Source organism: Bos javanicus, chromosome 24, assembly GCF_032452875.1.
Source record: "Bos javanicus breed banteng chromosome 24, ARS-OSU_banteng_1.0, whole genome shotgun sequence".
Lineage (NCBI taxonomy): Eukaryota > Metazoa > Chordata > Mammalia > Artiodactyla > Bovidae > Bos > Bos javanicus.
In genome coordinates this window covers 23,061,584-23,076,377 of record NC_083891.1, presented here as the reverse complement: position 1 = coordinate 23,076,377, position 14,794 = coordinate 23,061,584, and the positions used below count along the sequence as shown (strand labels likewise).

At 36.6% G+C, this 14,794-nt stretch overlaps 1 protein-coding gene across 6 annotated transcripts in view; it reads right to left on the bottom strand.

Annotated features, from left to right (window-relative positions):
- NOL4 (nucleolar protein 4) overlaps positions 1 to 14,794 on the bottom strand; it is a 461,126-nt gene that overhangs the window by 309,703 nt on the left and 136,629 nt on the right. For all 6 annotated transcript variants that reach the window (XM_061399646.1, XM_061399638.1, XM_061399639.1 and 3 more), the window contains 3 exons: positions 9,199 to 9,310; positions 7,693 to 7,805; positions 1,211 to 1,343 (listed from right to left, as the gene is read on the bottom strand). In XM_061399646.1, coding sequence (XP_061255630.1) covers positions 1,211 to 1,343; positions 7,693 to 7,805; positions 9,199 to 9,310 — 358 coding nt within the window. The remainder of the gene's footprint in view (positions 1 to 1,210; positions 1,344 to 7,692; positions 7,806 to 9,198; positions 9,311 to 14,794) is intronic.

Sequence of the window (14,794 nt, the reverse complement as noted above, 5' to 3'; positions counted from 1 at the left end):
ATTTTAGAAGAAAAAAAGCAATTTATATCCATACCAGAAGAACTACATTCTTAGAAATTTCCCAAATAAGCATCATTTCTGTTGCAAGAGCTGTTATACTATGTAACGAGTAAAATGTGATTTTAAAGCCACTGATGACCAGTGTCCTGCTCCTTCTTTGTACTCATGCCAACAAGGACACCAACATCTTTTAGATTCATCTGAAGTGGGAACACAAGTGCCCCCTCACATATTTAAAGACTTTCTGATTAAGGATTTCTCGTTTGACAACATAAGAACACCAACAGCAGCTAGAAATGCAGCAATCTTGTGCAACCAGTTTTTAAATCAAGTATCAGAGAAAACAAGTAAAGAGCTTTATTTGCTATCAACAGATGCAGGCACAAAAATACACAGTCAAAAAGCTCATGTAAATTTGTTAATTACCGGAATAATAAACTATTTTTGAATAAAATTGGACAATTTCCTTCTATTTGTAAGCCTGAATTTTTATCCGCAATTACCAAGTAAGGAACATTTCCTTGCATACAGGATATTTTATTTACAAAGACAAAAATCTACACAAATAGTTTTAAAAAACCTCTGACTATACTAGACCTGAAGTGTGAATTGCTAAGCCTTCTCTACACGTCCAGTTTTCTCAACCTTAACTGCTCTATCAGGGACAGTGCAATGACTCAGGAATCATCAACAGACCCAGGAATGAAAGATCATGATCATTCTTTCCTTTAGAGCTGAATAAAACAGCTCAAAATCACAGCAAAATTCTTCTTACCCAGCAAAATCACTATGGTAAAAATTGTTCTTTTATAGCAATTGTTTTTTTGGCTATTCCTTTGTCTTTTAGTAACATCAAAACATCCTCATTAATCTCTGACCATTATTAAACTCTTTATTCAGTCAGGAGAATAATGGTCCAAGAAACCAAACCTAGAAAACATCACAGAAACCCAAAGTCCACTAACGCAACTCATTTTCAAGCTCAGAGTGCAAAACATGGGCAAGCTTAAATTTTATTACTAGCATTTACAGTTTTAATCCAAGTAGTTGAATCTAAGAATAATGAAGTGGGTAACATAACCTTAGTGTACAGAAAAAAGTCTCCATAGAAACAGATAAAAAATTACCACCAGGATAAGAAGTGGTTGCTTTAATCAATTCTGATCCAGGATTATGTTATTGTTTTGTTTGCTCAGTTTGAAAGGCTTACCATCTTGTTGGCCATGAAGAGCCTGGGGACTTTGCATCCTTTCCTCAAGATTGGAGCTGAGGTCAGAGTTCACAGCTGACATCCGCGTTGAATCACTCATATCAAATTCATCACTTTCTATTGAACTTTCATCCTGAAAATGGTTTTAACATATCATCAAGTATCATAAAATATAATATACTCAGATGACTATTTTGTCTATAGGATCAATTAAAGTTTAGCCAGTAAGTAAGCTTTTATAGGGCTCAGTTAAATGTTAACATGAATAAATGCTTGAAATAACAAACAAGACATGAAGACTTGTGAAGATCAATGTGTCTTTGTATACAGGAAGATGTAAAAGGTTTAAAGTAATGTATTTAGGAAGGATGTAGTTGAGGAATTATCTGAATAATGAAGGAATGTATTTTTTAATTATTAAAAAGCTTTCTAAGAGTCAATCACAAAATATAGCATAAAAAGAAACACACTTTTATTTTTAATGACAATAAAATATTATAAGCAAAAATCTGACATTGTAATAAAAAATCTGAACTGAAAAAATTTTATTGGTATACAGAATAGAATCTACTTAAAGAAAAATTTACATGTTTAGATCCAAAGTCCTCATTAGTCAGAAAACAAGTTAATCTTAGTACAGCCTTTCTTCCTTGCAAGGGAATACAAATGCCATTACCACAAAAAGTTCTAAGTACAAAAGATTCAGAAGCCAAACAGCAACCAAAAGCCAAATCAGCAAATGGCTAAATTCCCAAAAGGCAAAGCTAGCTGCCAAATTGTCAATTCATCAAAAAATCTATCAAATATTAAGTTAAAACAAATACATGCTATGTTGCTATAATCATTTTCTTGAAGAAAATTCCTTTGGGAGAACTGATTTTCGGACAAATGCTGTGTGCTTATGGGAGAAGGCAATGGCACCCCACTCCAGTACTCTTGCCTGGAAAATCCCATGGACGGAGGAGCCTGGTAGACTGCAGACCATGGGGTCGCTAAGAGTCGGAAACGACTGAGCGATTTCACTTTCACTTTTCACTTTCATGCATTGGAGAAGGAAATGGCAACCCACTCCAGTGTTCTTGCCTGGAGAATCCCAGGGACGGCGGAGCCTGGTGGACTGCCGTCTATGGGGTTGCACAGAGTCGGACACGACTGAAGTGACTTAGCAGCAGCAGCAGCTGTGTGCTTATGTAGGCAGGAAGAACCGAGAAACTCGTCTAAAATACCAAAAATGTTTCACTGAAACCACCAGGTTTTGCTTCAACTCATAAATATTTGATCTCAAAGTTTAACATTGATGCGATGATTACCAGTAGCAGCAGCAGTAGCACTGCTAATTATATCACAGACTCTGTTATTTAGTTGTTCACTTATGTCAGCTTCATCCAACCTGTGAGTCAGCATTTACCTAGTTAATGCGTTGTGAAATTTACCTAGCATTTACCCAGTTAACACACTGTGAAATTGAGGCACAGAGCAGTTAGATAACTGATCACACTATCACCTACCAGACCTGGGCTTCATTATGATGTCACCCTGGCTTGAGAAAGAGCTTCTTTGAATAGAAAGCATTCTCTTGGCTTCATAAATGACATCTTGGCATCAGTGAAGAAATTGCTATGGTCAGGAAACAGGACCATTCTAGCACACTAACAACGGGCATTCTGATCCTTAGGTCAGACCAAGGTATCCGGGTGTTCTTCCTCTATCAAAGGTTCTGATAGTGTCTGGGTCTACCAAGGAGCACTGAAAGTGAAAGTGAAGTCGCTCAGTTGCGTCTGACTCTCTGCGACCCCATGGCCTGTAGCCTAACACACTCCTCCATCCATGGGATTTTCCAGGCAAGAATACTGGAGTGGGTTGTCATTTCCATCTCCAGAGGATCTTCCCGACCCAGGGATCGAACCCAGGTCTCCTGCACTATAGGCAGACGCTTTACCGTCTGAGCCATTAATTCAGCAAGGAAATTCCACACTGGGAGGCCTCTGGGCCATCAGCCACATAGACTTCTCCCAGCCACATGCCCTCTCTCAGGACACTATGTTTTCTCCAATTCTAAATTCTATGAAAAATCCAAAGCGTCTGAAATAAATATTTATGTTCAAAGAAGAAAAAATAATAGAATTCAGTGCAAACATTCACATTATCAATGTGCACCATATATGCACATATGTACACACACATAGCTTGATAATATGTATATCCATTATATATACTATATATATTGTCTGTAATATATTATTTTAGAGCACATTCTCTGGAGCCACACTGCCTGGATTCAGATTTATGCTCTGTATGATGTGAGAGTTGGACTGTGAAGAAGGCTGAGCACCGAAGAATTGATGCTTTTGAACTGTGGTGTTGGAGAAGACTCTTGCGAGTCCCCTGGACTACAAGGAGATCCAACCAGTCCATCCTAAAGGAAATCAGTCCTGAATATTCATTGGAAGGACTGATGCTGAAGCTGAAACTCCAGTACTTTGGCCACCTTATGTGAAGAGCTGACTCACTGGAAAAGACTCTGATGCTGGGAGGGATTGGGGGCAGGAGGAGAAGGGGACAACAGAGGATGAGATGGCTGGATGGCATCACTGACTCGATGGACGTGAGTCTGAGTGAACTCCTGGAGTTGGTGATGGACAGGGAGGCCTGGCGTGGTGCGATTAATGGGGTCGCAAAGAGTAGGACACGACTGAGCAACTGAACTGAACTGAACTGAACCTATTAGATGTGTTACCTTAGGCAAGTTACCTAACATTTCTGTGCCTCAGTTTCCTCACCTATAAAATGGGAATAATAAAAATAGTATCAACCTCATAGGGCTGTGTAATGATTGAGAGGCTACATTATATTTAAAGTAGTTAAAACAACATGAGATACATAATAAGCACAAAGCTGTTTGATACTGTTATATAGAATATGTAACAAATTCTACAGTGTAGAAGATTTATATTTATTATACATGAACACACACAAAAATGAATTTAAATATAATAATAAAGATGATCAATCTGTGTTTATATAGTAGCTGTGGATACTTTATAATCTTTATAAAAGAGTTTATTATGTCCACTACAAAGAGCTAGCTAGATGTAGTCTAGTAAAATATTATTTGCATGATAAGTGTATATGTGTGTGAGACACAGATTTGTATTTAATATGCGTGTGTGTGTGTGTGTGTGTGTGCGAGTGCGTGCGGGGGAGGGGGGGGTGCACATGTGCTCAATCGCTCAGGCATGTCTAATTCTTTGAGACTCCATGGACTGTAGGCCGCCAGGCTTCGGCGCATGGTATTATCGAGGCAAGAACACTGGAGTGAGTTTCCAGTTCTTCCTCCAGGGCATCTTCCTGACCCAGGGATGAAAACCATGTCTCCTGTGTGTCCTGCATTGGCAGGAGGATTCTTTACCACTAGCGCCACTTGGGAAGCCCCTATATAAATGTGAAAGTAAAAGTGCTCAGTTGTGTCTGACTCTTTGCGACCCCATGGACCATATAGTCCATGGAATTCTCCAGGCCAGAATACTGGAGTGGGTAACCTATTCCTTCTCCAGGGGATCTTCCCCACCCAGGAATGGAACTGGGGTCTCCTGCATTGCTATGCCATGCTATGCTAAGTCACTTCAGTCGTGTCCGACTCTGTGCGACCCCATGGACAGCAGCCCACCAGGCTCCCCCATCCCTGGGATTCTCCAGGTAAGAACACTGGAGTGGGCTGCCATTTCCTTCTCCAATGCAGGAAAGTGAAAAGTGAAAGTGAAGTCGCTCAGTCGTGTCCGACTCTTAGCGACCCCATGGATTGCAGCGTACCAGGCTCCTCCGTCCATGGGATTTTCCAGGCAAGAGTACTGGAGTGGGGTGCCATTGCCTTCTCCTGCATTGCAGGTGGACTCAACTGAGCTCTCAGGGAAGCTATATAAATGTATTAGGGAAGATATATAAATGTATCTACATGTAAAAAGTATGTGTGTGAGGTTATGTGTATGTTTAAAGAGAAACTAGATACAAAGAGTGACTCTGTAGTGTCTGTTCTATAGAATGGTTTATACAAACTGCGCATTATGGCTGATCAATGTAGCTAGTGTGACTAAAGAACTAAAATTTAATTTTAGCTAATTTAATGTTGGTTAAATTTCAATATCCCTGTATGGGTAGAGGCTACCATGTTGCAGATTCAACTATTTCTCATTGTTAGATATTTCCAATCATTACCATTAGCAATGCAATAAACATCCTAATATGTAAATTGTTGTATATATCAAATTCCTTAGTATAAATTTCTAGTCACAGCATATAAATAACTTGACAAAGTTTTAAATTAATTATTGCCAAACTCTCTCCCAAAAAGTCTGTTGTGGTTTAAATTCTCATCAATAGTTTATAAGAAGGCTGATCTTACTTTGGATACAGTATTTTGTAATTTTAAAGGAACTCCCATTCCTGGCTGTCTATATTTCTATTACTAGCATTTAGTATCATCTCACATACAGATTTTCATCATTTATTTCCTTCATGGTCTGTCTCCCACCACCACTAGAAGATAAGCTTAATAAAGGCAAGGATTTTGTCAATTTATTCAGTGTTTATTTCCACTGCCTATAAGACTGACAATTACATAAGAAGGTACTCAATAAATATTGGTTAAGGTAATTGATTACACATTTATTAAATTTAAATATAACTTACTACAAAAGGGATATCTCACTTGATTTCCATTTTTACCATGACTTATCTAACCACTTTTCTATCTTTCAATGATCACAATTTCCAAAATTTTTTAAGTAATATAATTCATCATTTATCTAAATATTTTTAAGACAATGTATACCCAAGGTAAAATTTTTTAAATGTAAGGATAAGAGTTATTTTCCTAATCCAATTATCATTTAAAATAATCCATTTTTTATATGAAATACTCAGGATTTTGTAGAAGCCAGAAGGACTTAGCATATGTGGGCTCTGCTGGCTCAAAGTTGACCTTATTTTTTGGCCTATTAATAAACATATCAATATCTAAATGAGTTTTCTACAAATAATTTGACAGCTCTAACCAGTTTACAGGTTTTTAAAAAATGATTTTCAATTGTGTGCTGAATCATGGGAATAATATTTTCATTCTTGGGGATGGATAAATAGTAATATTTTCTTAACTGCTTTTCCTGTATTTGAATGGCTTTATTATGAGTTAATCACTTACATATATCTATCTGATAATATGGAATCTGATGTTGCCACAGCACTAATACAGATGTTGTTATAGAATGTACTTTTCATAAAGTCTTTTGAGACAAAATAATTTTATAAATACAGTTTTGAGATTAAACCTGCTGATATAAGGAGGAAAATAAAAAATTTGATTTGAGCTCTATGAACAAAGTTAACCAAATAATTGTAAAAGAATTTAATACCTCACCAAGTAATGTTATACTTAAAAATAAGTATTTAACCACATTTCCTCTTCCAGAGAAATTTCAAACAGGAGAGAATATATTCTCTCTGAGAAATATTTCTAGTACAGATACTTTGAGTGTGTATATTAACTGAGGCTTCCCTGGTGGCTCAGATGGTAAAGCATCTGCCTGCAATGTGGGAGACCCAGGTTCGATTCCTGGGTCGGGAAGATCCCCTGGAGAAGGAAATGGCAATCCACCCCAGCACTCTTGCCTGGAAAATCCCATGGATGGAGGAGCCTGATAGGCTACAGTCCATGGGATAGATACTTTGAGTGTGTATATTAACTAATGGCTACTAACTAATTAAGAAGGATTTACTAAGCCACACTGTTAGAAGTATTTGGGGAATATACACAGGGTTTGTATACAACTTAGTTCCTGCTTTTGAGATACTTCAACCAAACTGATAAGTGAATCAGTATCTTGAAGAAGAATATTTAACAAATATTCATTCTGTGTTTAATATATGCCAACAAGCTCATTGGTAGAATCTTACTATACAAATTAAATAAAATAATCTGAAACATCAAAATGTTTCTAGTTAAGATGATTCAGAGACATAGACAAATACATAGAATAATGGTTAATTGAAAAACAACTTTAAAATATACAAAAGGTTTGGATGATTTGAAATGGTCATACTTGAAATACCTATGAAATTGAACTTTCTGATTTCCAGGTAAAATAGCCTTAATACTGTAATTTCCCTGGATATACACTTATTTGGAATACTTTCTCCTGAACTTCTTAGCACTTCATCAAGGTTAGTTCGATGGTAGGCTATGAAGGAAAATGAATCTTTGGGGAGAATGAACAAATGTTCACATAACACTAAGGTGGATGTGGTCAGATAGGGAATCTATTGGCAACTAAAAATTTCTGCCTCTTTCTCCATCTGTGCAGTTCTACTGACACTCCTTTTATTAAAAAATAAATTAGTCTTCAAAATGGCGTCATGCTTAATATGAGAGTCATGCTTATCAAGCTTCATTCTGACTTGTGATATAAGGGTAGATATTTTCATTTTACCTCCTCTTGCTGTGAGTTTAGCAGCTGCAGTTTCATGTGCTTCATATAGGCCATGGTAATTGGCATGTTGTAGTCAATCATGCTGGTCACCAAAGTGGGAGGTTTTCCATTATCTGTAATAAAACATTTTTAATGGGTAATGAAAGTGATACAGTACTCTCCTTGTAATTTTAGAATGATCTAGTTTGTTCAAATTGAAATAAGAGGCAAGATACCAAGTGTTTAGGAGATTGGTAGCATTAGAGATGGAGCATAAAAAAATATATATATATATATGATTGGCAAAGTTCAATAATGGTGTATGGGGACAAAATAGCACTATGGATAAACTGGTTATGTCTAACTACAAGGTGAGTTTTTTGGTATCCTGGATAACAATGAGTGAAGCTAATATAGTGGTTAAACAAAATCATCAGTATTTTTGTATTTTTCTCCTTTGCTGTACACAATTTTTTTTGGCCATGCCACACAGCATGTGGGATCTTAATGCTCTAACCAGGGATTGAACCCAAGGCTGGGCTTCTCTGGTGGCTCAGACAGTAAAGAATCTGCCTGCAATGCAGGAGACTCAGGTTTGATCCCTGGGTCAAGAGGATCTCCTGGAGAAGGGAATGGCTACCTACTTCAGTATTCTTGCCTAGAGAATTCCATGGACAGAGGAGCCTGGTGGGCTATACTAACACTTTCGCTTCTCACACCTGCAGTTGGAGCTCAAAGTCTTAACCACTGGACCATCAGGGAAGTCCCCACACTTACTTTCTAAGTGGACCATATGAGGGCAAAAGGAAGTCCCCACACTTACTTTCTAAGTGGACCATATGAGGGCAAAAGGAAGTCCCCACACTTACTTTCTAAGTGGACCATATGAGGGCAAAAGGAAGTCCCCACACTTACTTTCTAAGTGGACCACATGAGTGCAAAAGGAAGTCCCCACACTTACTTTCTAAGTGGACCACATGAGGGCAAAAAGGAAGCCTTTTATTTTTATATTTTGCCATTCTACTCATCCTCCCACACATGGGAATTGACTAGCTTCAATATAGCTTTGAGATTAACCTCTGAGAAACTCATATATTAGGAAAATAATCCAAATAATTTTTAATGAAAGCCAAAGCCAAATAGTAACTTCTCTATAAAAATTTTCAGAGAGAAAATTATTATTCATTACTTTTAGAAATAAGAAGATGATAAATTTAAAAGAACACAGATGGAACATCAATTTCCTTGCTGAAGATAGTTAAAACACTACAAAATACACACAATGAATGAGAATTAAAACACTATTATAGGACAAAAAGTATTTGCCACAGTCAAGACTGTCTTTCATTTGAAGAAGGGCATCATTGCATTGCTTTGTAAGTGGATTTACTGGCTCCTATTTGAATAAATGAGATGATTTGACTTGTTGAACTGTTTCATTCTACCACATTCTTCGAAAAATGTGGGCTATAAATTGCCATTATGAATAAAATTACTTGAAATCTCACTATTTGACGCTGCGGCTACCTTTATGATCTGTTCCATCTGGGTTTAAATGCATTCTTTTCTGGCACTCTGAGCAGCTCATTAGAAATCGTGTCACCGCTTCTCTTGGTAGGAAGGCATAGCTCTCTGAAATCTGAAATGATTCACAAAACAGGGGTGTTATTATACAAACGGACTGGGCATGATTCAACAGAAGTGATCACTGTATTTCCAAATAAGACGCATTATTCCATAATGGCAGGAAGCACAATGAAAGCATGCATTGCATACCATGCATCATTTCAAGAAATATCTATCCAACTTGATTGCGTGTCTCTTAATAATCACTAAGAACGCGATGTGGACAAAAAGGAGCCACATCTGGATGGAGATCTGTTTCTATTTCTGCATTTCTTTTAGGAAAAATAATCACAGGGTACAGATACTCAGGTGAATTTTCTTTATTAAAATTGGCCCCCATGGTTTTTGGCAATTAAACTCATTGCTAGCACCATTAACATGGTATCCAATTTTACATATGCTTTTAAAAATTTAGCCCCAAGGAGAAACAAACAACTTTAGATTTTGCAGTAATAAGCAGGTCTTCATGATTGCTTTTCAAAGTATTTTCAGAAAAAGAAAAAATAATCTGAACAGAACTCATGTTATCTATTTACTGCAGTGAATCATCCTTTCCACAGAAAATGACACACCTGGAATGCATTCTGGCCACCAATTTTTCATTTGTTATTTTACATCAGTTTTTCATAATCTATGTAACACTGAGAGTCACAGCCACTTTTCCAGCACCCTACCCAGAGCTTCTCTTTTCAGAACCATGATCTAGAATCAAATTAAAAATCAAAATTCTTATCAGTGATTCTTTAAACACTGACTTTTAAAAAACCAAGGTATTTCCTCTCATCAAAGCAAAAATTCTGGGAGTGAAACTGATAGATTGCTAAACATCACTGAATAAAACCTGGCACTAACTCTGACGGGGATGCTAGGGAGTCTGATTAGGGCATTAGTTTTCCACCATACTAACACTGACACTGGTCCCTGAAATATGAGATAAGCAGGAGGAATAAATGAGTTGTAAATTAGATATAAGTGCCATAACACTATCTCAGGTGCATGTAGAGCTGTTATGAACACTGATGTATTTTAAGTTTGTGGAAAGGAAGGAAAATATGCAGCTTGTGTTCAACTGAGTACAAATCTGCACAGGCCCTTCCATGTTCATGGGGGAAACTTTTGCTTATCCAGGCTACAGAAGGAGCACGGCATCAAGGAAACCTCACATACTAAAATCCAAAATTATAAAGTGCATTTTACCCTGGATTTCACATGAAAATCAGTTTGCATCACTTAGCCTATCACTTTGACACTCAGGGAAAAGAAGCCATAAGAATATGAAAGAGAAGAAATTAGTCTACAACTGAAAATAAGTCATGGATGATCCATACACATTCAGCTCTACTAGGATTAGACAATGAAACTCTGATTTTTAATATAACTATCATTTGTAAATTAAGATGTTCAGATTAAAAAAAACTTCCTTGTAATATAGGAATTGTGAGGAAAAATAATTAGAGAAATTTCAAACTATTTCATCAAAATATATTGTTAGTTATAAAGTGAAGAAATACAAATACACAATTTAAATGTTCATTCATTTTCACACATTCTCTCTCTCCACACACACACACACACAAATTTGACTTTTATTCATCTATTTTTACAAAGGGAACTAGCATTTTAGCCTGATTTAGTTAACTAATTAGAGATAATTTTTTTCTGACTTTAAAAATCTATTTTATAATAATTTGGAAGTTAAGTCTCTGCTGCATGCTCTGTCCAGACACTTCATATTTTAACAATATGGAGTTATAATCCACTGGAACTAATACATCTAATCAGTAAATTCATTAACAAGCAGGATTTGAGAAGAATAATGCTTTTCTTTTCTTACATAAAAGAGAAATCTTCAATTGGAAAAAATAGCCCACTGGTGGAGTAAAAGAGATCCTGTGTTTGCTTCCATGGTCCTGATGCTCTGCAATTTTCCCTTTTCTCAGTGTTAATAAAGCCCTTGTGTAGAAATCCCATCGAGAGAGTTTTATCATTGACCTGATTCAATTGTATTATTTGTCCTAGCACTACCTAGTTCCAATTGTTTTAATCATTAATCATATTTAATATTTCTTTTGTACTTTTACTCTTAAAAACAAGTGTCTGTAATGACCACAAATAAGTTATGTAAGTGGATAAATATCTGTACATTTGTGAATGAAATAAAAATTCCTTCTGATATCTTAGAAAAGATATTTTAGTAAGTATTGTATCACATTGATCTCTGGTATTATTCTGGGCATATCACTGTATGTCATGTAAGTGGACAAAATCACCCCTTTGCGGGTGCTTTTTTTCGTGTTCAGAACCCATTTTATAGGGGGACCTGCTGAGACACCCTACTCTTCTCAGGCCTTTTCTACCCCACCTCATGCTCACCAGAGCCCAAGGACCCTGGAGTCTTCTGAGGCACAGGGAGGAGAAGAGACCCTCAGAATAGGCTCTTCAAGTCTCACACTCATTTCTGAAGGGATATTTTCCTGCCATGATGGTGAAGAGGGAAAATTCTTCCTTCTCCTTTTTCCAGAATCTTTCCTCTCCAGTCTCTGAAATTAAGGGTCCTAGGCAGCCTCCACTGCCACGGTTCTCAGAACATTTTTAAACAGTGAGGAGATGTCCTTTAAAAGTTCTAAAATTATGGTACATTTGAATAATTACATTTTCATTTTAATAATTACAAATACAGCCCATAATGAAATACTGCACTTGGTCCTGTCAATATCCTTTCATAACCCCGTTCAGAGATTACACGGACCGTCTACATGAAGACTCTTGAACTTGAGGCCTGAGCTAAATGGTCCTATGGCCCTTGCCCCGGTGAAAGGATCTGCTTCTGTGAATGTTTAAATGTAAAATCAACTTTAAACAGATGTTCATAAACAGAGATAAAACTCAGGGATGTGTTCTTCCAAGCTGTCTATTCATCAAAGTCCTAAATATGTAAAAACAGGTGCAAATCAAATCTAGAATGGACAGAAATTGAAAAATATTTTGATTTGTATACGTGAAATACCATTCTACTAACTATAATTAATGATATGAAACACTATGTCATTCATAAATGTCTATTTCCTTGACCCATTTTCCCAATCTAATCAATTCTCTTTTTCTAGGACAGAAATCAGACTTTGAATATGTGGCACAGAGCATTTCTAGAACACTAGTGAGGATGATATTAATTTGAAAATTCATTCTTAGAAATATCTTTATAACTGGGAAAGACAGAGTATATTTCCTTAGAATTGGTTTATCAACACAGAAATGCTGCATCTTGTTAGTAATAAGAAGCAAAACATCACTAGAATGGATATTAGCCTCGTTCCTTCTGAATGAAACCCTAAAACAATAAAAACAGCAACAAAACAACTGCCATGTGACAAGTCATATATATTGCCAGTAACAACAATAAACATCCAAAGGAAGGACTAGAACATAGTCATATTCAATCTTACAAACTAATGAACTCACACTCCTCATTATGTGAATAATTATGAGGCATCTCTTTCTTAGAGATGTTATTTTCTATAAATCCAGACTTGGTTTCTTAGATGTGTATATTGCTTTTCACTGAGTTTTGTATCCATTATTTAGGTAGTGGATACCTAAAATACAGGAATTCCTTGATAAGAGGATCCATTGGTACAAGAGGTTAAATAAACTGCCACTGTTACACAAGAGAGGGCAAAGCAAAGAGCTGGAACTTGAAACTGGATGTCTTGGTCCTGGTCTATTTCCATACACTCAAGGGACCATGGTGGGCTCATCCAACAGACAGGTTAGACAAATGCATAGGGTCCAAGGAAAGCAGGAACCTCAAAATAGATTTTCAAAAATTTGATATTGTACAAAAAAGAAAAAGCCCAACCTACCCCAAACCCCAAAGTGTTACCAGAGTTGGGACTTGGGAACTTTTGTTTTCTTCCTGCTATCACTGCTATATTTCTTTATTATAAGTATTATTATAGCTACAAAGCTCTATAGATATACATACTAAGTTTTTAAAATTAATTCTATTATTTTTTTTCAAATTATTTTCCCATTTAGGTTATTACAGAATATCGAGCAGAACTCCCTGTGCATACAGTAAGTCCTTGTCAGTTATCTATTTTAAATATATTTAAAATATATCTGTTTTAAATATTCCTTCAACTTGAGTTGTGGCTAAAGATTTGTAAGATTCATTGATGCTTTTTAAGAAAGGCAGGCTGCCACATGTGGCGCCTCACTTGGTGTGTCTGGAGTCTTGGAAGCTTGACTATCCTACATTCTCCTACGTATGGACCTTGGGAGCGTGTGGGGAGGTTCTGGCAGGGGAGCACAGCTACTCATATGTCCTTGGCCAAGGGATGATCGTCCCTTGGGTCGATCACGCTTTTCACCGCAGAGCATGCATGTGGGGCAGGTCACGCTCTTCAGTTGAGCATGCAGTTTTGGGAGGAGGCACCTGGAGTGGTGAGGAAGGAAAAATACACCCGCCTCGTCAGCCAGATCAGTCGAATCATCCCTGGCGACCAATGGGGTGACCAGTGTCATAGACAGAGAGCCCTCACACGCTGTTTTTCCTATTTTTTTTTAACATCAAATTAGCTATGGTTGAATGCTGGGAATGTTATGGCACCTTTTTCATTGCTTATCACTTCTAAAGAGTTTAATTCATCTGTGTATTAGACAACATTGATAGTGTCTTCAATGAACACATTATATTCTAAGTCCGTTAGGACCAGAACTCATCAGGAATGCCGAAAATAATAAATTGTATTAGCATTCTAAGAAGTATAAATCACCTCTCCAATTTAAAAATATGGTAATACTTCTACATAAAAATAACTAAACTGTAGCATCTATGAATGGACAGCATTTAGAACCAAGATGATATTAGTAATCTAATGATAAACCTATCCACCTGAAGAGTATCTAATTATTAAGCCTTGTAAGGGGCACTGCTATTGATCTTACATACTTGTGGGTTAAAATATAAAATGTAAAAAAACTATCAGGAACTTATTTCTGAAATGTTTACTGACAAATACTGTAGTTGAAAGGAGGATGAGCATTTTTACCTTGCCAATGCCCCTGCCTTTGTGAAGGAAGAAGAAACAGTTTTTTAATCCAAAAAGTATCAAACCAATGGCAGTTCCCAAGTGCCACTCACCTTCCCCTCAAAAACTTATTAAGGTAAAACTGTAACTTATTCAAAAGAACTGAAATTTTAAGTCAATCACAGTTAAATGAGTGTCCAAATCTCAGAAATTTGATCATATACGTAATTCCTAAAGTCTTCTTACATTTACTTTGGAATAGCACAGTTTTATATTCAGAAATAAGTCTCCTTTCTTTCTGGGATCTGACTATGTGGGTAATACGAAATTAGAAAAATTTTGAAATTAATTACTCAAAATAATTTAATAAGAAACTGTTATATTTAAAATGGTAACCGATAAGGACCTCTGTACAGTGCAGAGAACTTTGCTCAATGTTACGTGGCAGCCTGGACGGGAGGTGA